Source organism: Diaphorina citri, unplaced genomic scaffold (assembly GCF_000475195.1).
Source record: "Diaphorina citri unplaced genomic scaffold, Diaci psyllid genome assembly version 1.1 scaffold213, whole genome shotgun sequence".
Classification (NCBI taxonomy): domain Eukaryota; kingdom Metazoa; phylum Arthropoda; class Insecta; order Hemiptera; family Psyllidae; genus Diaphorina; species Diaphorina citri.
In genome coordinates, this window is record NW_007377650.1 from 26,330 (window position 1) to 50,891 (window position 24,562).

Sequence of the window (24,562 nt, forward strand, 5' to 3'; positions counted from 1 at the left end):
TCAATCTATCATTCGCGAACTCCGCGAACTTGTCAATTAGAACATAAAAAACGAAAATGCGAAACAGATAACATTAAACGAAAACGAACCGCACATGAAATTCTGATATTTTAAAAACTCATTGTTATTGTTTACTAATAGAGGTCAAGTATAGAACATCTGATATAGGTGTAGGGACACTTTACACTTTGAACTTTTGTTTGAAGAAGGGTAGCCACATGTCATGGACATCGACACTTGCTGAACTTATGGCATTTTCTGACTAGTTTATGATTCCTGTTTTGATTCAGATAGGGCGAATTTCAAACCTTTATTAAGCACACTTTTCTGTTCCTCAGTTAAACTGTGTGAGGATAGGTTTACATAGGCCCGGGTCTCAGTGTTGGTAGGGGTAGTAGTACTGGCAACAACAATATCAGCTGAACTTGGGTCACTATTTCTCACTATGTCAGTGGGATTTGCACCTCTACTGGATTGACCTTGAATATTATCAGTAGTATGATCTCTGGGTACCTGAGATTCAAGTAATTTTGTTAACTTCTTATTATGTCGTTCATGATTTTGTTTCTCACGACATTTGTATGTTATATCCATACAGGCCATGATATGGTTGTAATCATCATCACTCACAGTATTCTTGATTTCAGTAGTTAGATTGTATATTTCTGATTTGATTTTATATTTCTGACACCTATGATGTTTGATGAGTTCAGATCTTAGTATGTTAGATGTTCTAGCTAAAATACTTTTTGATTTTACTGTTTTAATTGGATCCTTTAGGAGGAGACATTTTGGGGTTATGTTATTGTCTCTGGTGTTCATCAGGAATTCCATGTTGCATGTGATGTTTGCGCATTTTTCGTGAAAATTCTTCAGTTTCCTCACTTTGAGGTGGTTATCTGTTTCGCATTTTCGTTTTTTATGTTCTAATTGACAAGTTCGCGGAGTTCGCGAATGATAGATTGACAAATTGCTGAAGACGGGTCTGGAGTTCAGACCCGAAACGTCCGAACAATAAGGTACGTGCCAACTTGAAGTCCCATAAAAAGTACAAGCTCTCTCAACACTCCTTTATTCGGATTCATCGATTCACTTTGTGGAGGCTATCACAGGGTTAATAAAATTTATATCAATGCAAGATGATAATTAGATATTTTGCTCGAAGCAATTTGCTTCTGTTTTTTTTTTTTTTTTTTTTTTTTTTTTTTTTTTTTTTTTTTTTTTTTAGACAAGCCGATAGAATTTGGCGGAAAGCAATGAAAAACTCTTGAGACTGACTCTTTTGGTCATCATCCCAATAATAAATAGGAATTTTACACTCTTATAATCATATTATTTATATCAATAAAATTGCCTATATCATTTGTACATTGATATTAATTACCTACAATTACCATTGGACGGACTTTATGTATTTATCAACAACTCCCCCAAGAGTTCTTGTGGTTAGTCCACTTCCTTTGGCGGTTTTGGGGAAGTAATAAAATTTGGGGTGGGGGGCTAGGAGGGGGATGGAGCTTGAGAGGAAGGTAATTGTCGAGGAATTTTCCAGGTTTGGTGATTTATGGATTTCCCCTATCTACAAGGCCCACAGGAGGAAGCCCCCCTTATTTTCACTTAACGATGAAACTCTCTGCCTTTTTTTTTGTCGTCTTTCTAAAAAGGTTCACTATTTTTGTTTTCACTGGGGAAAAGGCACGGTGTGAGGCTACTACAGGTACCTATCGAATACTTCGCTAAGTGACAGAGACTTCAGCAGAGGAGATAGCCAGGTATCCGTGTTTCTAATTTTCTACGGCTTCTCTTTTCAGAAAACCGTGTGAAATCCCGGGAGACTGATGAGAGAAAAGTGTGCCGATTTTCTGGATTAATTTCCTAATGGTATAGATTACTATAGATGTCTTTTTTAGGCACGTGAGTGGAGGACCCTTTCAACAGGCTCTTGACAATAGCTATCTTTCCCAAAGCAAAAGGATTTATTCCACCTCACCTTTTTCACGATGGAAAACAAAAAAGTTCGCCCCCGGGTGGATTTGAACCACCAACCTTTCGGTTAACAGCCGAACGCGCTAACCAATTGCGCCACGGAGGCTTGCATTTTAGAAGGAGGTACTTAGTTGAGTTCAAGTTATCAAAAGTTTGTAGAAAACAGCCATGACTGTACTGCCTTTATCAGTAGGTACATAAACTATTATCAGTGCAATTTTTTTGAGGGTACACATTGCAAAAATAATATTTTTTACTTTTTACCTTCTTTATCAGGTGCGGTAATTATTTTACTAATTAAATAATTCAAGTTGAAAATTATTAATCATTGATAGAATTTGGCGGAAAGCAATGAAAAACTCTTGAGACTGACTCTTTTGGTCATCAATCATCATCCCAATAATAAATAGGAATTTTACACTCTTATAATCATGTTATTTATATCAATAAAATTGCCTATATCATTTGTACATTCACATTAATTATACCTACAATTACCATTGGACGGACTTTATGTACCTATTTATCAACAACTCCCCCAAGAGTTCTTGTGGTTAGTCCACTTCCTTTGGCGGTTTTGGGGAAGTAATAAAATTCGGGGTGGGGGGCTAGGAATGGGATGGAGCTTGAGAGGAAGGTAATTGTCGAGGAATTTTCCAGGTTTGGTGATTTATGGATTTCCCCTATCTACAATGCCCACAAGAGGAAGCCCCCTTATTTTCACTTAACGATGAAACTCTCTGCCTTTTTTTTTGTCGTCTTTCTAAAAAGGTTCACTATTTTTGTTTTCACTGGGGAAAAGGCACGGTGAGGCTACTACAGGTACCTATCGAATACTTCGCTAAGTGACAGAGACTTCAGCAGAGGAGATAGCCAGGTATCCGTGTTTCTAATTTTCTACGGCTTCTCTTTTCAGAAAACCGTGTGAAATCCCGGGAGACTGATGAGAGAAAAGTGTGCCGATTTTCTGGATTAATTTCCTAATGGTATAGATGCCTTTTTTAGGCACGTGAGTGGAGGACCCTTTCAACATCAGGCTCTTGACAATAGCTATCTTTCCCAAAGCAAAAGGATTTATTCCACCTCACCTTTTTCACGATGGAAAACAAAAAAGTTCGCCCCCGGGTGGATTTGAACCACCAACCTTTCGGTTAACAGCCGAACGCGCTAACCAATTGCGCCACGGAGGCTTGCATATTAGAAGGAGGTACTTAGTTGAGTTAAAGTTATCAAAAGTTTGTAGAAAACAGCGATGACTGTAGTGCCTTTATCAGTAGGTACATAAACTATTATCAGTGCAATTTTTTTGAGGGTACACATTGCCAAAATAATATTTTTTACTTTTTACCTTCTTTATCAGGTGCGGTAATTATTTTACTAATTAAATAATTCAAGTTGAAAATTATTAATCATCCGGCCTCCGTGGCGCAACTGGTTAGCGCGTTCGGCTGTTAACCGAAAGGTTGGTGGTTCAAATCCACCCGGGGGCGATTTTTTTCCACCAGATTTTTTTTTTACTCCGGAGCCAGTTTAGTGGATGTGACAAAACTACTAAGCCAGTTTACACTACCTCCACAGAAAACCTCTGCCCACTCGTCGAATTCATCAAAATCCTTACCCTGGTTGTTGAATTTTAAAGTTTATATGAATAATTTAATGATGTAAACATACGTAGTCCGATGGAGACCTTCACAGTACATACTATAAACATTATGTTCACGTATCGCGTAATTGAAACGCTCTGATTTTGATTGATTGACATGCTAATAAACATCGCATCGTACCGAAATCAATACAGGCAATGTCGGACAACACGCTAATAAATTAGGCTTAGAGATACATATTTCTAGTCTCTTGTAGGTTTAGGTATGGTTTCTTTGCAGGGCAGACTTAATGTGAGTATTTCTGGGTCTAGTAATTTACTAAACAGATACACATTATGGCAAACTGTTATGTTTATTTGGATTTAAAAAAGAAGTGTTTTATTGCTGTTTTTATTTCGTATCAATGAAGCAACTGCCACTTTAGACTCGTATGGTCTGTGTCGTAGTATCCCTCTCTTCCTAAACTCCCGCTCTCCCTCACCTCAACCATACCTTTATCTCTTACTCCCTCTCTCTTTCCACACATTATGGCAAACTGTTGTGTTTATTTGGATTTAAAAAAGAAGTGTTTTATTGCTGTTTTTATTTAGTATCAATGAAGCAACTGCCACTTTAGACTCGTGTGGTCTGTGTCGTAGTATCCCTCTCTTCCTAAACTCCCGCTCTCCCTCACCTCAACCATACCTTTATCTCTTACTCCCTATCTCTTTTCCGTCTCTCCCCCCGTCTCCTATCAACACGTAATTAAGAGCTGAATGTCGAGGTTCAACTTTGATGCAGTTCCAACCAGAATTCAATACAGTGGGCACCATCCCCATTCGACTATTTTTCTAGATATACTTTTTACTAGGTATGTACTATATTCTCCTAAATATACACCTATAGTATCAATGATAAAGCTAATCAAATGAAGTGGTACTTAGCCGAGCCCCCTACCTACCTACCTACCCCCTCTCTCCCTCTCCCTCTCTACCTTCCCCCTACCTACCCCTCCTCTCCTACCTTCCCCCTCCCTAAATCCCTACCCCCCTCCCTCCCTCCCTACTTACCCAGTGTATAAATACAAAGCAATACGGGTGTGTAATTTGTACGGAAAGGTAATTTGCAAGATCCCATAATAGCTGGAATATAGGTAGGTACTTTAGGAGAGGGATAAAGATAGATAACAAGAGAGAGAGAGAGAGAGAGAGAGACAGACAGAGAAAGAGAGAGAGAGAGAGAGAGAGAGAGAGAGAGGGAGATAGATAACAAGAAGGAGAGGAAGAGAGGTTTTGGTAGGAGTGAGAGAGAAAGAGTGTTTGTGGAACTAAGAGAGTATTTATTTTTAATTTTCCAGAAGATTAAATCAGAGAGAGAGAAAGAGACAGAGAAGGAGAGAGAGAGAGGGGGAGGGAGAAAGGGAGAGAGAAAGAGAGAGAGAGAGGAAAGGGGGGAGGGAGAAAGGGAGAGGGAGAGAAAGAGATAGTAGACAATTAAATGAATTACTTTCATGTTTGGAATAACTCAATAATCTCGGGGAGGGAGAAAGGGAGAGGGAGAGAGAAAGAGAGAGAGAGGAGAGGGGGGAGGGAGAAAGGGAGAGGGAGAGAAAGAGATAGTAGACAATTAAATGAATTACTTTCATGTTTGGAATAACTCAATAATCTCTGGAGTTAATTGTGTGCTGGTTGAGTGCTGACTTTTCTATACAGAACGTATGAGAGAGAGAGGGAGAGAGAGAGAGAGAGAGAGAGAGAAAGAAAGAAAGAAAGAAAGAGTAGAGCGAGATACATAATAGAGAGACCAGGGTATTGAAACCCACGGCCTAGCGCTTACAACGCAGACGCGCCACCAACCAAGCTAACTATTAGGCTGTTTCATTCTTGTTCAACTATTTCATTCTTGTTCATATTGGAGTGCAGTAGTTTTCAAGTGGCTGCTTGCTTCTGCGAAGAGAGCTCAGCTCAAGCTTTTGTAAAGAATGACCCACTTGTTCCACTTCAATTCTGACCCAATCCATCCAGAGGACAAAGGAAAGAAGTTAGATATTTGAGGGATTAGGGGGCAGAGGAGATATATAGGTTTTGGGGATGAGGGAATGGAGGAGAGAGGAGGAGGAAGAAGAAAAGAATTAAAGAAATGAAAGAGGGCGTGGATCTTTGAGAGGAAGAAAGATAGAGATAGATAGAGAGGAGGAGGAGGAGGAAGAGGAGATGAAGAAGAAGGAGGAGGAGGAAGAAGAAATGAGAGAGGGTCTCAGAAAAATATCTGCATACCTACTTGTTAATTTGAGCCCATTGGACGTTTGAAGGAAGGGGATGAGGGAATGGAGGAGAAGTTATAATATATTTTGGATGAGGGGGTGGAGAAGTCATAGGGAGGCGAAGGTGCAGGAGGTGAAATGCAATCAAATCTATGGAGGAGAAGTTATAATATATTTTGGATGAGGGGGTGGAGAAGTCATAGGGAGGCGAAGGTGCAGGAGGTGAAATACAATCAAATCTAAAAGCTCGCGCGTTCACGTAAAGATTGATATCATGTTCCAATTCTCTTGCCTTCTTTCTTCTGTCTCTTCTGCCTTCCCCTCTCCCTCCACAATTCTCTCTCCCTTCCCCCTCTTTCTACTCTAGTTTTCCCTTGCACCTACTCCTTACCTTAACTTTTGTATTGTAAAAAGGTTATCTAGAATTATTTTGTTTCCTCTGCACTTCAAGTTCATGTATCATATTTTCATGATTACCTTTTTCTTAAAAACTGAAGTCCCAAGTCTAGGACCGACACTTCTGATCTATGTATACCTATCAAACTGACTGACTCTTCAGGCAATATCATCCACACAAAATAATACTGCCCGAACAGAATAGTTTAGATGTAAACTTCCAAATGAAAAGTAAGAAAATGCATATTGCATATCCTTTTCCAAGTTTCATGCACGAGAAGAAACACATGAGAGCTATCGACAGAGCAGGAAATTGAAGTGGATATAATACAGCAGCAAATCTGGCAATGTTTCAGATGATAATATGAAAACGAGGACGATATCCACACAACGCCAACGTTTTGTATCCTGGAGTCTCCAGGTTCATTGTCCTTGAACGAAAGGATGAGCGCAGGACAATGGCCATCAGCAGAAACTATAGAATACGTGATTTCCTTCTAACCAACAGTCTGATATACCTACCTATATCTATCTGTCAGGTCTGTCACTCACCGTTGTTAGATTTCATAACCCATGTTGGTATCCGAATGTTGTGACTGAAAATAAATATTCTTTGTTTAAAAAAAAAAAAATCTAGCCTTCTAAATTTTGCAGTGCCTTTAGCCTTCCTTCTGAAGCTTCTAAAAAGCCACCCAGCAAAATCATATTGGAGTTGCACTATTATCAGGGGCTAAAGGCTACTTAATAAAATTCACCTGTTGTCATAACCATTCACTCAGTGAATTCTACAGTTCCATCACTATTCAAGGAACCATGGTGTACGGTGCGGGTTAACCAGACGAGTTTTCATTCTTGTTTCTGTTTCATTCATGATTTCCATGGCTGTTTCAGACTTTCAGAGTCAGCGTGGCGACCACAGTGACCACAGGCTGTCAGAAAAGTTTCTCTTGAATTCTAAAATAGACTCTGACACCATTCACTGAGTGAATTCTACAATTTCATCACTATTCAAAGAACCATGGTGTACGGTGCGGGTTAACCAGACGAGTTTTCATTCTTGTTTCTGTTTCATTCATGATTTCCATGGCTGTTTCAGAGTCAGCGTGGCGACCACAGTGACCACAGGCTGTCAGAAAAGTTTCTCTTGAAATCTAAAATAGACTCTGACCTGACCTTATTCGAAACCGTTTACCAGGCGAGCATTTTGATTTTCTCAATTTTGTTCAAGCTGGACGTGAAATTAGAAATTGTGGTTCTGAATATTTATATACATATAATTAAATATAAAATCTAAGGTTTCAATTTGAACCTTTTTATTCGAAACCGTTTACCAGGCGAGCATTTTGATTTTCTCAATTTTGTTTAAGCTGGACGTGAAATTAGAAATTGTGGTTCTGAATATTTATATACATATAATTAAATATAAAATCTAAGGTTTCAATTTGAACCTTTGAGGTTGAATCTATGTTGTAGGTGTTAGCAGCACTAATTCGTTCTAGTTTTGACAATGAGACACAATTTGCTATGGATATTTGGATAAGTCTTGAATGTAATCTCTTATTTTGAAATGGACAGTATATGTAATTACCTGGATGACGTTCAACTATAGTTTTCCTAGATATTTCTCCCTAAACAGTGCCTACATTTGGACATAGCCTATACCAGTTAGCAGTTAGTTTGACACTCATTCATATTATTTTATACTGACAAGCGTTGCCTACTTTTCACTATAGCAGCAGCTCTTCTCAATGAAACCATTCAACAATAGCTTCATGTCCTCATACTCGTACATACGTAGACATAGCGGGTTCTAACCTACAGAGTTATTATTCTATTCAGAACATTTCTGATTTCATGGACGTGGTCAACCTAGATTTTTGTTGAACTTCATTTTGCTCAATCTGAAGAATGGTTATGAAGCAACAATCTGAGAACACTATGGAGGAAGAAAGAATATCTTCTTGAAAGACAATCTAACTCGAAGCTGTGTTTTCAAATACATACTCGTACATCGTACATTTCATTTGCTGATGTGCCACCAGAAACTTCCATCATCTTAGGAAGGTACAAGCTACAAGTTCGAACTATACTGAAAGTTTATACAATTTACAGATCTAAAATTTATTTTTATTACTTCAGTGTTTGTTTTCTTAGCATTAGGTCTTCAAATCAACATGTTAAGATGAAAACAATGCATGTCATCCTATGCAAACATATTCGTGGAAGCCGCCAAGAGAGAAAAAAGTAATCTCTTATAAATCTACAATCTGGAGAGCAAATCTAAACAATCATATATCATAAGATAAACACAGAAGTCAGAACTCGAAGAAAACTTTTCCGAATTTGTTTTTGAGAAAGAAAAAAGTTGGAATTTTCCAGAACGAAAAGCAAAAGCGAAGAACAACATGAATAGATCATGGAGTCAAGGGACAGTAGGGATATAGAGAAAGGATGGGCGAATTAATTAATAACCATGTAACCTTAAAATAAAAAGTCCAAGAATCAAGGCATATGACAAATCCATCTACAGAGAAATTCCATTAATTAATGTAGATCAAAAGTGCCCCTAATCGGATTTCCATAATTTGGCCGCTATTCAGAGCCAAAGTTTCCCTTTTTTTAGGGCTATTTTTATATTAATAACCATGTAACCTTAAAATAAAAAGTCCAAGAATCAAGGCATATGACAAATCCATCTACAGAGAAATTCTATTAATTAATGTAGATCAAAAGTGCCCCTAATCGGATTTCCATAATTTGGCCGCTATTCAGAGCCAAAGTTTCCCTTTTTTTAGGGCTATATTCTGGGAAAAGCTCAAAAGGAGTTCGCTTTTCCCTTAAGGTCTAAGTCGCTCTATTTTCAGTTCACATTCAGCATTGCAGATGGAGCCTTGATTTGTCGAGCTAGAAATATCAAAATTTCCCTTCTTGATGTCATTTCCTTGATTGTTTTCTGTGTGTGCATAAATTAAATTTCCCTGCAATGTTTATAAAATTGAAGAAACTTCTCTCCTCTCCGAATGTATGTATATTGAATTCAGATTTGAATACATGCATAGAATTAAGATGAACATGTAAAGGGTGTCTTCAGAATATAATCAGATGTAGGTACTTTAAGAGCTTGAAAATTTATCAGAGTAGAGTACTTTATTTGTCTTTTACAAAGGCAGAAGATCAAGTAATGATATTTGTGGAAAACATTATTTATCTGGATTTCAAATATCCTATATCATTGAATATTGAAAATTTTCAGTTCCAATAGAATATCTAGGTTAGGAATTTAATTGTTAGACGGTATCACTTTCATTATTATTTTATTACAAGAAGTCAAAAAGGCAATTTGAATGTGTTTTTAAGTTTCAGGCTATTATACTACATATTATTCTTATACAAATATACACCCATGTTGTCTATGTAATATGGAGATGAGGTTAGGTGAGTGAGAGTACGAGTATAATGTATGCACTGTATATTAGTATAGTGATAGTGATAGAGCCTGTATTCAGGATAATGTTGACTGGAATTTGTCTTTTACAAAGGCAGAAGATCAAGTAATCATATTTGTGGAAAACATTAGATATCAGGATTTCAAATATCCTATATCATTGAATATTGAAAATTTTCAGTTCCAATAGAATATCTAGGTTAGGAATTTAATTGTTAGACGGTATCATTTTCATTATTATTTTATTACAAGAAGTCAAGAAGGCAATTTGAATGTGTTTTTAATCTTATACAAATATACACCCATGTTGTCTATGTAATATGGAGATGAGGTGAGGTGAGTGAGAGTACGAGTATAATGTATGCACTGTATATTAGTATAGTTTATACACCCATGTTGTCTATGTAATATGGAGATGAGGTGAGGTGAGTGAGAGTACGAGTATAATGTATGCACTGTATATTAGTATAGTAAAGGCAATTTGAATGTGTTTTTAAGTTTTAGGCTATTATACTATCTACATATTATTCTTATACAAATATACACCCATGTTGTCTATGTAATATGGAGATGAGGTGAGGTGAGAGAGAGTACGAGTATAATGTATGCACTGTATATTAGTATAGTGATAGTGATAGAGCCTGTATTCAGGATAATGTTGACTGGAGGCTGGAGGCGTTGTGTATGTTATTATATTAGAGTTGCATGCTATACGATCATGTTGTGATAAGCTGCGATTATTTATCATAGATAACATTCACACAACTTCTACATTGAAGCCAGTCCAGACCAGATTCATCCAAACTTCACGTATGCAAATAAGCAGAGATATGTTTGATGATCTAACCAAAAGTTCAAGCCTCGCAGGAGTGACTTCTAATGAAGATGTATGGTTTGTAATTAAACATCTTGTTGATGTTTTTAGAAAACTTGAACATGTTCAAATTTCCTGTGTGTAGCTGACAGTTGTAGATATTCAATGTTTCCACCTTTGATCTTTGATTCTGTTCGATGCACTCGTTTTGGATTTTGGAATCAACAGCGAAGCGCTTTGAAGTACCTGTATCCTGAAGTATGATAAAAATGGGTATAAATAGGTACATTTGTATGTAATAATATTTTTACAAAAAGTATATTCCAAGCAACCAAGTGAAAAAGTGACAAAATGAACATTCATTTTACGTCAGTGTAGAGGAAGTCTTTTTTTAATGTCAAATTGAACTTTTTTTAGCACCTTTCAGAGTCATGCAAAGGTTCACAGATAGCTACCCACCGACCTACATAATGTAAAGCTGTGTCCACATTATAGTCGATGGCCGTCGATAGATGTAAAAAAAAGATGAACTTTTTTTACAGTCGACCGTCGATCGACGCGACGTCCGTCAACTACGTGTAGACACCGGTTTAGCGCACTCTAATAAAAATAAATTTCATTATTCCTATACCTATATCTATACCTCACTTTGTTTTTACTATGTAGATAGATATACATTATACATACTGTTTGCGCCCTTAATTCAAACTCGCACCACCTCAATTCAAATTCCCGCCAGTTCTGAACACCATTTTGAAATTTTGAAAAATATAAATAAACAAATAAAATGTGAAGAATTTCCAATTGATTGTAACCTAGAATTTCGTCTTGTCGTCATTTTTTAGTAGGGAGCTTTCAATTCATCATTTTTCAGTAAAAAGGCCTCTGGTGGCATTTGTAGTAGCTTAGAATTATACAGTCCACTTAAACCATCCATTTTTGGTTACTTCGTGCTGGATCTGAATTGGATTTTGGATCTTTGTAGTGGAATGCTTCACACTGTGTGGTGCAGAGAGAATTTCGTCTTGTCGTCATTTTTAGTAGGGAGCTTTCAATTCATCATTTTTCAGTCAAAGGGCCTCTGGTGGCATTTGTAGTAGCTTAGAATTATACAGTCCACTAAACCAACCATTTTTGGTTACTTCGTGCTGGATCTGAATTGGATTTTGGATCTTTGTAGTGGAATGCTTCACACTGTGTGGTGCAGATCATTGTAGAGCCTATTGTGGCTGCAGATCGTAGTAGTGCCTACTGTGGCTACTTTGGTGAACAAGACAACAAGTCATGGCCAAAGGATCAGAAGAGTTGGTGGCAGAGATGGAAATGGAACTCAAGGTGTTGGTTCTTAAGAAGGAGTACATCTTTGCATCAGTTCAAGCAGTTTTTGATTTGTGTGAATTTAAGTAATTTTCAAAGATGTAGGTGGTATATACCCACTCCATAGTGTTCCCACTTTGGTCCCTGTACCCTATTTATTCATAACAATTTTGAATTGAAAAAGAAGAAGAAAAACATTTTTTTATTAATTGTGAAGAAAAAAAAAATCTCTTAAAAAACAAACTTTTATCAGAAACAACACAAACTTCATTTTCATACGAAAAAAAAAGAATGAGAGAAAAAAATTAAAGAAAAAAAATAATAAAGGTCCTACACAAAAAAGTACTTTCCCCAAGTTTATTAAATTTAAATAAATAAATAAAGTGTAAAACTAAGAATATAGAACAGTGGTGGAACTTGGGAGCTTGGACACTTGGAAAAAGTTCAATCGCGTACAGATTTCTACAAAAGTAGGTGCCTAGTATGTACCCTTACAAAAGTACCTATGTATGTATGGCTAGAGTAGTTTTGCTGGTCAGCTAAAAAATTGTTAAAAAAAAGTAGCCTCAATGTTTCAGCAAAGAATTCTTTCATGAAAAGAACATGAAGTTCGGGACACAAGATCAAAACTAACTCCGAAGAACAAACAACGAATACTAAGCGAGCATACTTCCCAAGAACAAAAGCCATCGCCCCACCACTGGCAACAAAGTGAACTAACCTTATCTTTACAATATTAAAGAAGTAGCTCGGGCAAAGGTAAAGTAGTTTTGCTGGTCAGCTAAAAAATTGTTTTAAAAAAAAGTAGCCCCAATGTTTCAGCAAAGAATTCTTTAATGAAAAGAACATGAAATTCGAGACACAAGATCAAAACTTACTCAGAAGAACAAACAACGAATAGTAAGCGAGCATAGGTACTTCCCAAGAACAAAAGCCATCGCCCCACCACTGGCAACAAAGTGAACTAACCTTATCTTTACAATATTAAAGAAGTAGCTCGGGCAGAAGCGTAAGCAGACATAATAGAAAGCGAACATAAAAATCCAAGGCATTAAAAAGGGCAGTAAATTGTGTGAGATGAGGGAAAAGAAAAGAGAGCAGCACAAGTAAAAGAGAGAGTAAATCGCGCGGCCCGTTATTAAAAATAGAGTTGCTCGCACAATGCATTGCAAGTTGCAAGTTTACATTCCAACCGGCCTCTTCGCATTCTGGAACAAGTCCCTGAAAATAAAACAACGGCAAATAATTCACATTCCAATAGTAACCTGGAGAATCATGCCACTTGATGTTCGTTCCTTTGATCTCTCAACATGTCGAAATTGTTGTGGTTTTCGCCCGAAATAAATTGAAATATCAAAAGAACGAAATGATTATAATTCGGGCAACACAAGAGATGAATGGAAATTGATTTCGAAAAAAAACCCCCTATTGGCTGATGGCTCCTTGCCCGAATGACGTCAGAAAAATTGGGATAGGAACAATTCTTCCTTACCGGTGTCGGTGCCGGTGGACTGAAATAAGACTTTCTTTATTCCCTCATAAATATCAGAGAAACCTTGTTATCAGAGAATACATTGATAAATTGATATAAACTTAAAGAAACGGAATTTGGCTAATCGATCTTTTCGACATGTGTCCTTCATGTCTTTCAAGGGTTATAAAAGGACTTTGAACCACTGTGCTCCATTCGGAAATATTGAAAGGATTTCTAGGAGAAAGAAAAGCTTATAGCAGGCAGAATTGATAGATTGATACAAAGTTAAAGAAACGGAATTTGGCTAATCGATCTTTTCGACATGTGTCCTTCATGTCTTTCAGGGGTTATAAAAGGACTTTGAACCACTGTGGATTGATACAAACTTAAAGAAACGGAATTTGGCTAATCGATCTTTTCGACATGTGTCCTTCATGTCTTTCAGGGGTTATAAAAGGACTTTGAACCACTGTGCTCCATTCGGAAATATTGAAAGGATTTCTAGGAGAAAGAAAAGCTTATAGCAGGCAGAAAAAAATGTACTTTCCTTTATTTGAAAAAACAACGGAAATGTGAATTGGAAAAATGAAATACATATTATGTATGCTTTCATCACATAGGATATGTATTGTATTCCGGGTATTGCAGCTGCTCCTTTGTACTTGTGCTCCTTTGATGTTTTCCAAGTCTTTAATATCCAGACTTTCTACTTCCGTCTTTGTACCGGATTACCTTGTCAAATGTTTGAAGTCCTGGTGTGCTGTACACTTTAACTTGTCAGAGATATCAAACTCAGGCATGTTGCTGTATTGTTATACGCAAGAACGCAAGCCAAAAAATTATTCAGTGGTGAAGACGTACGGTAGGAGTGTTGGTAGGCCTTCTCTTCAATCTAAAGGTGCTAAAAAAAGTTCAATTTGACATTAAAAAAAGACTTCCTCTACACTGACGTAAAATGAATGTTCATTTTGTCACTTTTTCACTTGGTTGCTGATTATTCAGTGGTGAAGACGTACGGTAGGAGTGTTGGTAGACCTTCTCTTCAATCTAAAGGTGCTAAAAAAGTTCAATTTGACATTAAAAAAAGACTTCCTCTACACTGACGTAAAATGAATGTTCATTTTGTCACTTTTTCACTTGGTTGCTGGTATCTTCTTAAAGATCACCGTGTATATTTGTATAATATACCTACGTCTTAAGTATAGTATGTACCTACATTCGGGTATACATATTAGGCTAAGAACACAGTGGAGCGGCGAGCATAGAGCATAGAGCTACATCGATGATAGAGCATAGAGTACGAGCATAGAGCAAGGATTGAGGCTAGCCACAGTAAGGAGCAAAGCGCATAGATTAGCCCCATGTTTTTCCCTCCTTTCCCAATGTTCAATATTATATTATTGTCATTCTTCAGTTTTCCTTTGTGAGTTATAAATTTTGTTTACCTAATAATTTTAAATTACTTATTTGAAAATGGATAATAATAATTGGAATTTGTTTCTGCTTGAAATCTCTGCTTTGAGAATCCAATACTTCCTAGTACGAGGAAACAGAAGAGAAGGAATTCATGTTATTAATCAATCACGAGGTACTCAGGGTGAATTTCACCATTTATATCGTTTACGAAACAAGGGTTAAGCAACAATGACTTTGGTTAATATCTGGATGGGTGACTATCCGATTTTAACCAAATTGTTACAGTCGCGTCCTTGGACCATACCGGTATAGCATACCAAATTCCATTGCTCTACGACAAACCGTTCTTGAGATATTTTGTATACCACCTTTTCCAATTTAAACCTGTAGTACACACATACGTACATACGTACAGACCATGGGCTAAAAACCACTTTTTTGGAATCAGAGGATCCCAAAACGGATATTTCCACCCATTTCCCGATTTTGAAAATTTGGACCGATTGCAATACTTTCTCATTACCTTGTATAGGTTCCCTATACGTAAAGGGTAATAGAAAGTAAAAATTGAATCAAAACAGTAAACAACAGAATGAACAGCACAAGAAAAAAGAAAATTATCAGAAAATAATCGCGATGCGAGCGGAGAAATCAAACATGTTTGAAATCGACGCTTTGCTCGATGCTCTCCGCTATGCGCGCTGCTCGTACTGTGTGTGCTACCTATTTAAATCAACGTGTTTGATTTCATCGCTTTGCTCGTTCATTGATGCTCGTTGCTCTATGCTCTATGCTCGCCGCTCCACTGTGTTCTTAGCCTAAAAAGGAGGAAAGAAGGAGAGGGTTAAAATGTGTAAAGTTTTCCCGATTTTTCCCTCCTTCCCAGGGTGTAGCCGCGTTTGTAGCGACTTCTTTCGCACTCACTCTATAGTGCCTGAAAAGCCCTAGCCCGAGGTTTGGTGGTGGGAAGTGAGAACAGATTCGTTATTGATTGCACTTCAGTATGTCTTTCTTTATTACTCATTTACACACAGACACACAGGAATAAACATGTCGCTTCCAAAATACTAATAAAAACCCAAGTCCAGATTTTTCCCCTTTTTCCGCTTGGATCCCCCCCGGCACCGGTGAAATCAGCTGATCTCACCGATGCCAAAGATGTCGCTTCCAAAATACTAAAAACCCAAGTCCAGATTTTTCCCCTTTTTCCGCTTGGATCCCCCCCGGCACCGGTGAAATCAGCTGATCTCACCGATGCCAAAGAGATCCAAGCTTCCCCTACCAGGAGGTTGAATGGTTGTGGATTCGCGCGGGGTTTAACAATTTTTGGGAGCATAGCGTGTTGATTAGACTGGATGTCCAATCACCACGCTACAATACATACATACATACATACATACATACATACATACATACATACATACATACGTACAGACCATGGGCTAAAAATCACTGTGACAAACAAGATTCATAATATGAAAATCAAGGGTACTCGAAGGTATATATGATTTCATATTATACATAGGTATATAGGTACGAGTACTACAGACCTATGTAAAAAATAACATTCTATTTTGGCCATTGAACCTATACCTACTCGGCCTAGGTACTCTGTATATTTAATACAGTAATACAATACAGTTTTTGAAGGAGTGCGGGTGTGGGGCGACAACTAAAAACTGATAACTAAAAACTCTGTCCTGACAAAACGGTGTGTAGTTAGATCCACAGGAAAAACGTGATTAGTGCACGAAAACCCATCAGAAGCATCACACAAATTGACTACTCATTGAATGGTACAACTAATAGCGGTGCCCCCCCTCTTTTTTTTCATCCATTGGCAAAAATAAATAATTATCTGTCAATCAGACAAAACAATGTTTGACCCACTTCATCTTAAACTCTCATCCTTATAATCCTCATTGAAAATAATCCATTGTACTCTCGGTCTTGGTTTGCATCTTTGCCAAAATGATTTCTCCAAATTGAAAATGTCTGTTACACTGGGAATTCAATTAGTTTTTACTCTTCAATCCTCTCAGCATTATATTTATCAAATGATACTTTCCTTAATATTAAACTTTCAATTGAAATAAACATTGTTATCAGAGATAATGTCAATGGCTTTCTCAAAAATGGGACCTTCAAAGGATAATAATTAAAAGTGGAAGGTGATATTACTTCCCTGATTTCCTGACGAGATAAAGTCAATGGCTTTCTCAAAAATGGGACCTTGAAAGGATAATAATTAAAAGTGGAAGGTGATATTACTTCCCTGATTTCCTGAGTATCAAAGATTGAAATCAGCGCCACAGCTAGATAGATTCACGCACAGATAGCAATACAGAGTTCGACTTTTTTTCTCATTTTGAAATTCATAGTCATGAATTCAAGTAATTTTCAAAGATGTAGGTGGTACCCACTCCATAGTGTTCCCACTTTGCTCCCTGTACCCTATTTATTCATAACAATTTTGAATTGAAAAAGAAGAAGAAATACATTTTTTTTTTTTTTTATTAATTGTGAAGAAAAAAAAATCTTAAAACAGCTGAAGAGACTAGAGAGATGAAATATTTCAGTCTTCTATCTACTCTAACATTCCCAGGAGAATTCTATTTATGTTTCAATCTTAAAAAAAAAAAAAACAATGCAGTACATTACCATCAGCAAAATAATAACTTACGCGTATTTATACAGCAGTTTTTGCTGTTGAAATTCACCTGAAAGGTTCCCTGGTAATATGCTAAGGGTCTTGCAATATTGTATTCCTTCTTAGACAGATAAAACAGCTGAAGAGACTAGAGAGATGAAATATTTCAGTCTTCTATCTACTCTAACATTCCCAGGAGAATTCTATTTATGTTTCAATCTTAAAAAAAAAAAAAACAATGCAGTACATTACCATCAGCAAAATAATAACTTACGCGTATTTATACAGCAGTTTTTGCTGTTGAAATTCACCTGAAAGGTTCCCTGGTAATATGCTAAGGGTCTTGCAATATTGTATTCCTTCTTCCTAGAATGTTTCCATTTGTCTAATATGTATACCCGAATGTAGGTACATACTATACATAAGACATAGGTATAATATAAAAATATACACGGTGTCCACGGTGATCTTTAAGAAGATACAACCATCTCATTATCCAACGATATCGTTAAAAACCATTGTCCACGTCACATCAAAGTCACAAGTCATATTCAATGTACTGTCAATATGAGAAGCTATAGGCCGGCTGTGTAATGCTAGAAAACTGTCTTTCCTCCTTTAGAAAGTCTGCTGGAGAACAACCCTCAACATCTCAACAAATGGCACACATTAGCAATAATGGGGAATAGCTTGCACTTGCAACTTGCAATCCTTTAGTATGCAAATCCTTCCTGTACGTGTCGGGAAGCTGGCAGCTTTATTTATTGTGTGTTTTGCTTTGTTTTCTCTTGGATTCCTTTAAATGAGGACACAAAATTCACCTTTACAAAGTGCATCGTTTGCAGGTTGTAGGTTCCCCTCTCCACCTTTCTGAATATTTTTATTTGCAGACTCAATTTGGACTATTTTCACGAGTGCAATAGTTTAATTATAGAAATTAACGTCTAGCTCGTTAGCTCGGTGGATTTTTCAAATCTAATTAAATCGTTTGTGAGTGAATTAATTTTATTGAAGAGTCTGCTGTATTACATCAACATCAGTGTTGAATACCCACCCACATGTTCAGTAATTCCCTGTTCAATATATCTCTCTAGTTAGCTACTAATTCCATCTCGAAGTTCAGTCATTCTATTTTTAGAATTATTATTCATTTATTGTTAAAATGTGATTAACATATGTACGTATAGCGATCCTCGACTAAAAAATTACTTCATTTCTACACATCATTGTGAGGAAAATTATTCATGTTGTTCTTCGCTTTTGCTTTTCGTTCTGGAAAATTCCAACTTTTTTCTTTCTCAAAAACAAATTCGGAAAAGTTTTCTTCAAGTTCTGACTTCTGTGTTTATCTTATGATATATGATTGTTTAGATTTGCTCGAGATTACTTTTTTCTCTCTTGGCGGCTTCCACGAATATGTTTGCATAGGATGACATGCACTGTTTTCATTTTAACATGTTGATTTGATGACCTGATGGTAAGAAAACAAACACTGAAGTAATAAAAATAAATTTCAGATCTGTAAATTGTAAACTTTCAGTACAGTTCGAACTTGTAGCTTGTACCTTCCTAAGATGATGGAAGTTTCTGGTTACACATCAGCAAATGAAATGTACGATGTACGAGTATGTAGGTACCTATTTGAAAACACAGCTTCGAGTTAGATTGTCTTTCAAGAAGATATTCTTTCGTCCTCCATAGTGTACTCAGATTGTTGCTTCATAACCATTCTTCAGATTGAGCAAAATGAAGTTCAACAAAAATCTAGGTTGACCACGTCCATGAAATCAGAAATGTTCTGAATAGAATAATAACTCTGTAGGTTAGAACCCGCTATGTCTACGTATGTACGAGTATGAGGACATGAAGCTATTGTTGAATGGTTTCATTGAGAAGAGCTGCTGCTATAGTGAAAAGTAGGCAACGCTTGTCAGTATAAAATAATATGAATGAGTGTCAAACTAACTGCTAACTGGTATAGGCTATGTCCAAATGTAGGCACTGTTTAGGGAGAAATATCTAGGAAAACTATAGTTGAACGTCATCCAGGTAATTACATATACTGTCCATTTCAAAATAAGAGATTACATTCAAGACTTATCCAAATATCCATAGCAAATTGTGTCTCATTGTCAAAACTAGAACGAATTAGTGCATTCTCCGTGTTCTCTCGTTCTACTATCCTTCCCACTGAATCCACTGATCTCTCTCTCTCTCTCTCTCTCTCTCTCACCATAAGGAAATAAAGTTTAATGTCCACATGAAATTGATATTTATTCTTCCTATACATTCCCCCTGTTCTCTTCGTCTTTCTTCTACATTCCCTCCCTTTTCCTTTCTACATTCCCTCCCTTTTCCTTTCTACATTCCCTCCCTTTTCCTTTCTACATTCCCTCCCTTTTCCCTTCTACATCCCCTCCCTTTCTCCTCATTCCTCTTCTCCCCTAACCTTTCTCTTCCCCTCTCCGCCCTTTTCACTTCGTCTCCCTTTCTACATATGTTCCCTCCCTTTTCCTTTCTACATTCCCTCTCTTTCTCTTCCTCTCTTCTCGCTCTCTGTTATTTGTGTTTGTCCTATATCTTCCTTCTACATTTCCTCCCTTTTCCTTTCTACATTCCCTCCCTTTTCCTTTCTACATTCCCTCCCTTTTCCCTTCTACATTTCCTCCCTTTTCCTTTCTACATTCCCTCCCTTTTCCTTTCTACATTCCCTCCCTTTTCCTTTCTACATTCCCTCCCTTTTCCCTTCTACATCCCCTCCCTTTTCCCTTCTACATTCCCTCCCTTTTCCTTTCTATATTCCCTCCCTTTTCCTTTCTACATTCCCTCCCTTTTCCTTTCTATATTCCCTCCCTTTTCCTTTCTACATTCCCTCCCTTTTCCCCTCTACACCCCCTCCCTTTCTCCTCATTCCTCTTCTCCCCTAACCTTTCTCTTCCCCTCTCCGCCCTTTTCACTTCGTCTCCCTCTCTACATATGTTCCCTCCCTTTTCCTTTCTACATTCCCTCTCTTTCTCTTCCTCTCTTCTCGCTCTCTGTTATTTGTGTTTGTCCTATTCTTTGTGATATGGTCGCTTTTGTTGACTTTCTCCAATGCTCTCAGGTTACATTTAGAGTGGATATTACTGTCGAATATTGCTGTCCCTGGATTTATTATTGGGTTTCGGGTGACCCAATAGTTATTCTGCTCGGATTGCATTCGGGATGACCCGGATTCGATTTCTGTTCAGCTCATTATTTTTCCGACACGACGCCCTTGTTTCTTCAACACTTTGTCGAATATTGCTGTCCCTGGATTTATTATGTACTGGGTTTCGGATGACCCAATAGTTATCCTGCTCGGATTGCATTCGGGATGACCCGGATTCGATTTCTGTTCAGCTCATTATTTTTCCGACACGACGCCCTTGTTTCTTCAACACTTTTATTTACTTTCCTTTATTTTCTCTTTCTATTTCTCCTTCTCTCTCTCTCTCCTTCTCCCTCTATCTTTCTTTCTTCCTTCAAACGTCCAATGGGCTCAAATTAACAAGTAGGTATGCAGATATTTTTCTGAGACCCTCTCTCATTTCTTCACTCTCTCTCTCTCTCTCTCTCTCTCTCTCTCTCTCTCTCTCTCCTTCTCCCTCTCCCTCTCTCTTTCTTTCTTCCTTCAAACGTCCAATGGGCTCAAATTAACAAGTAGGTATGCAGATATTTTTCTGAGACCCTCTCTCATTTCTTCAAATATTTCTTCCTCCTTCTTCTTCTTCATCTCCTCTTCCTCCTCCTCCTCTCTATCTTTCTTCCTCTCAAAGATCCACGCCCTCTTTCATTTCTTTAACTCTTTTCTTCTTCCTCCTCCTCTTCTCTCTCTCTCTCCTATTTCTTCTTCGCTATTTCGTTCTTCCTCCCAGAGGTTGTCCAGTCCAGCGGGTTCAATTTAACAACTACACATTGGGGGTGCACCCCGCTTCTCCTCACACGGTTCACAATTTTGATTTATGGTCCGACTCCGGGGTCTGCCGCGTATTAATTATCGGTTTTTTATGTATTTTATATGCTTCCATGTATATATCTGTACATGTGTATTTATATGCAATATCAAATTCCACCTGAGTTTGAATTGCATACGGGGTGTCCGGACAAATCAAGCGCCTCATTTCAACATGTCATAATATTTACTTGGGGATTTTATTATTATGGGGGTTGGATAAGAAGAATTTAACAACTACACATTGGGGGTGCACCCCGCTTCTCCTCACTCGGTTCACGGTTTTGATTTATGGTCCGACTCCGGGGTCTGCCGTGTATTAATTATCGGTTTTTTATGTATTTTATATGCTTCCATGTATATCTGTACATGTGTATTTATATGCAATATCAAATTCCACCTGAGTTTGAGTTGCATACAGGGTGTCCGGACAAATCAAGCGCCTCATTTCAACATGTCATAATATTTACTTGGGGATTTTATTATTATGGGGGTTGGATAAGAAGAAACCTTTGAAAATGCCCGGGTTTGTATACAAATGTGGGCAGGGGTTGGGGGCAATGCTGTTGCTTGTAGTAGGCACAGGTACAAGATTATCTATATTGAGATTTATCGCAAAATTGTTCAGGATAAATTTAAAATGTCTAAATTCGCAATGTTGGTAAGACTTGAAAAGTTGTGTTAAACCGGTCCACACCGTTATTAATCAATATTCCACCCTGAACATCTAATTCTCTGTCTGGTTAAACACACCAACCTGAACACCTAATTTTTTGTGTTGATCATTGGATCAACACGAACAAATCATTGGATCAACATTCAACACGTTCACAGTGCTGGCAACATTGTAGATCAACACGTTCAACACCGCAATTATGGACCTCGCTTTAATTAAAATAAATTAGCAGGCAACACTGTCTAAGACCACCCTGTATAAACATGATGAAGTACGTTCTGCTATTTTCGACATGAATTATGATTGGACCAGACGAGACAGAGCGGCTTTAGGTTAAAATAAATTAGCAGGCAACACTGTCAAAGACCACCCTGTATAAACATGATGAAGTACGTTCTGCTATTTTCGACATGAATTATGATTGGACCAGACGAGACAGAGCGGCTTTAGTTCGCTGATCAGTAGCCGGACAAGCTTTTTCTCTATCCTCTCCATCGAGTAATTATAGAGTGAAAACAAATAAACTAGAATCCAAGGCGGTGGGGTGAATCGACTTGTTGGGTCCTTTTGGCCACTTTGGGACTGTTAGGGTGACTTTCGAGTCGAAAGCTTTGACAACTTTCAACTAGTCTTGGGTGTGAATCACTTGAACGAGCCAGAGAAACTTTTGGAGGGCTGCTCCTCTTACTAACAACTCAAGAGACACAGACAAATGATTTGCACCGAAGCAGCAACAAACAACAAGTTTATATTTTAGGGACTGATGATGAAGATGACTTTAGGACGTCTCACGATTCAAAGTCCAAGCTTTACTTACCTTTATACAAGAGAAGAAGACATAGATGGACTGGCATAATTATGATGTGACCAATGTCTTACCTGCAACAAGAGACAAAACAATGGCATGATTAAGATCAAAATCAAAATCAAGGGAGATACGAAATCCGGTTTAAATAATAATCTATAACGGGATTATTCAAGCCGAATCTTCAGAATTCCATAAAAATGTGTACCTACACAACATACAAATGTACTAATATCTCTTTATTTAGTGGATGTGCCATATTTTCCTAGGCAGATTCAATTTCAAGGATTAAGGAAACAAGGCAGAAAAAAATTGTTTCTGAAGAGGAAGGAACGACACAACGATTTGCTTGTCTAAAAAAAAAAAAAAAAAAAAAAAAAAAAAAACTAGGTATAACGGGATTATTCAAGCCGAATCTTCAGAATTCCATAAAAATGTGTACCTACACAACATAAAAATGTGTACCAATACCAAATGTGTACCTAATACCTCTTTATTTAGTGGATGTGCCATATTTTCCTAGGCAGATTCAATTTCAAGGATTAATTAAGGCAAAAAGGCAGAAAAAAATTGTTTCTGAAGAGGAAGGAACGACACAACGATTTGCTTGTCTAAAAAAAAAAAAAAAAAAAAAAAAAAAAAAATTAAGTGTGAGTGTTGGCAAACCAAAAATGTCATTTAATTCTCGTGTTGAGAGAGAGGATTCAAAATATGGTCACCAGCTAAAAATAGTTATGCCTATTTGTGTATAGAAGTGTTGTCATAAGATTAAGAACAGGAGAGAATAGGACGTAGATAAGTGTTAGAAAACAGGCAAAAAGGAGAAAAACTCCTATGTCCTGACTTTGAACTGGAAAGTGTCCAAGCAAGTTACTTCCTAAAGGCTGCTTATCAAACAAAATATTAGGTACATAAGGGTTAAAGGTAGAGTTGTAACTACCCATTAATTTGAATGTGTGGGAAAATGTAGGATAATGTCTACGTATATCTTGTGTGTATAGATATATTAACAATGACTAACCTAACTTTAATGATCCGCATGGCGACGTTGCTAGCTTTCATTAGTGGAAAAGCGTTGGGTAAAATTTATGTGGAATGTAAGCGACGAGAAAAATGTGGCGAGGGAACAAAAAAAATCTTGCTAATTTTGACAACTTTCAACTAGTCTTGGGTGTGAATCACTTAAACGAGCCAGAGAAACTTTTGGAGGGCTGCTCCTCTTACCAACAACTCAAGAGACACAGACAAATGATTTGCACCGAAGCAGCAACAAACAACAAGTTTATATTTTAGGGACTGATGATGAAGATGACTGATAACACACTGTACAATGGACCTCCTGAAAAGTAAAACAACTGGAGGTAGCAAGCAAGGTATTTAAAAATCCTGACGTATTCCATGCTTCCTGTTGGATAGTTGGGAAGGGACTGACAACCCCAAAAACAGTAGTTGTATACCATCAGAGTTATGGCGGAATCTCCTTGCGTAAGAGGAACAAGGAGGAGAAGGGAGAAGAAGAAAAGGAAATAGGTCACAACGAAAAATTTCAGGAAAATGTCTTCTCTGAAATATTATGAAGGTAGGTTTTATTGGGGAACATTTGACTTCAATGACACCCAGTACACGAATTATTTATTTAATAATTTTAACTGTGATAGTATTTATTTAGATAAGCTACTTATACTTAAATAATTACTAATGCCGGAATGAAATATTATTTTGTGAAAAGAGAGAGAAGCCTTGGACTATTTAATTCAAATTTAT

The 24,562-nt window shown here is 37.3% G+C and overlaps 1 protein-coding gene and 3 non-coding genes across 4 annotated transcripts; 1 reads left to right on the plus strand and 3 right to left on the minus strand.

Annotated features, from left to right (window-relative positions):
* Positions 1-267: 267 nt before the first annotated feature.
* LOC103506079 lies at positions 268-834 on the minus strand. Its single transcript, XM_008470461.1, has one exon. It carries the CDS (start codon positions 832-834, stop codon positions 268-270), a length of 567 nt encoding a protein of 188 aa, XP_008468683.1.
* Positions 835-2,018: 1,184 nt separating this feature from the next.
* On the minus strand, positions 2,019-2,092 carry Trnan-guu. Its single transcript has one exon. It is a non-coding gene; the product is annotated as a tRNA-Asn (tRNA).
* Positions 2,093-3,102: 1,010 nt separating this feature from the next.
* On the minus strand, positions 3,103-3,176 carry Trnan-guu. The gene has a single exon. It is a non-coding gene; the product is annotated as a tRNA-Asn (tRNA).
* A 226-nt stretch (positions 3,177-3,402) lies between these two features.
* Positions 3,403-3,476, plus strand: Trnan-guu. The gene has a single exon. It is a non-coding gene; the product is annotated as a tRNA-Asn (tRNA).
* Positions 3,477-24,562: the final 21,086 nt, after the last annotated feature.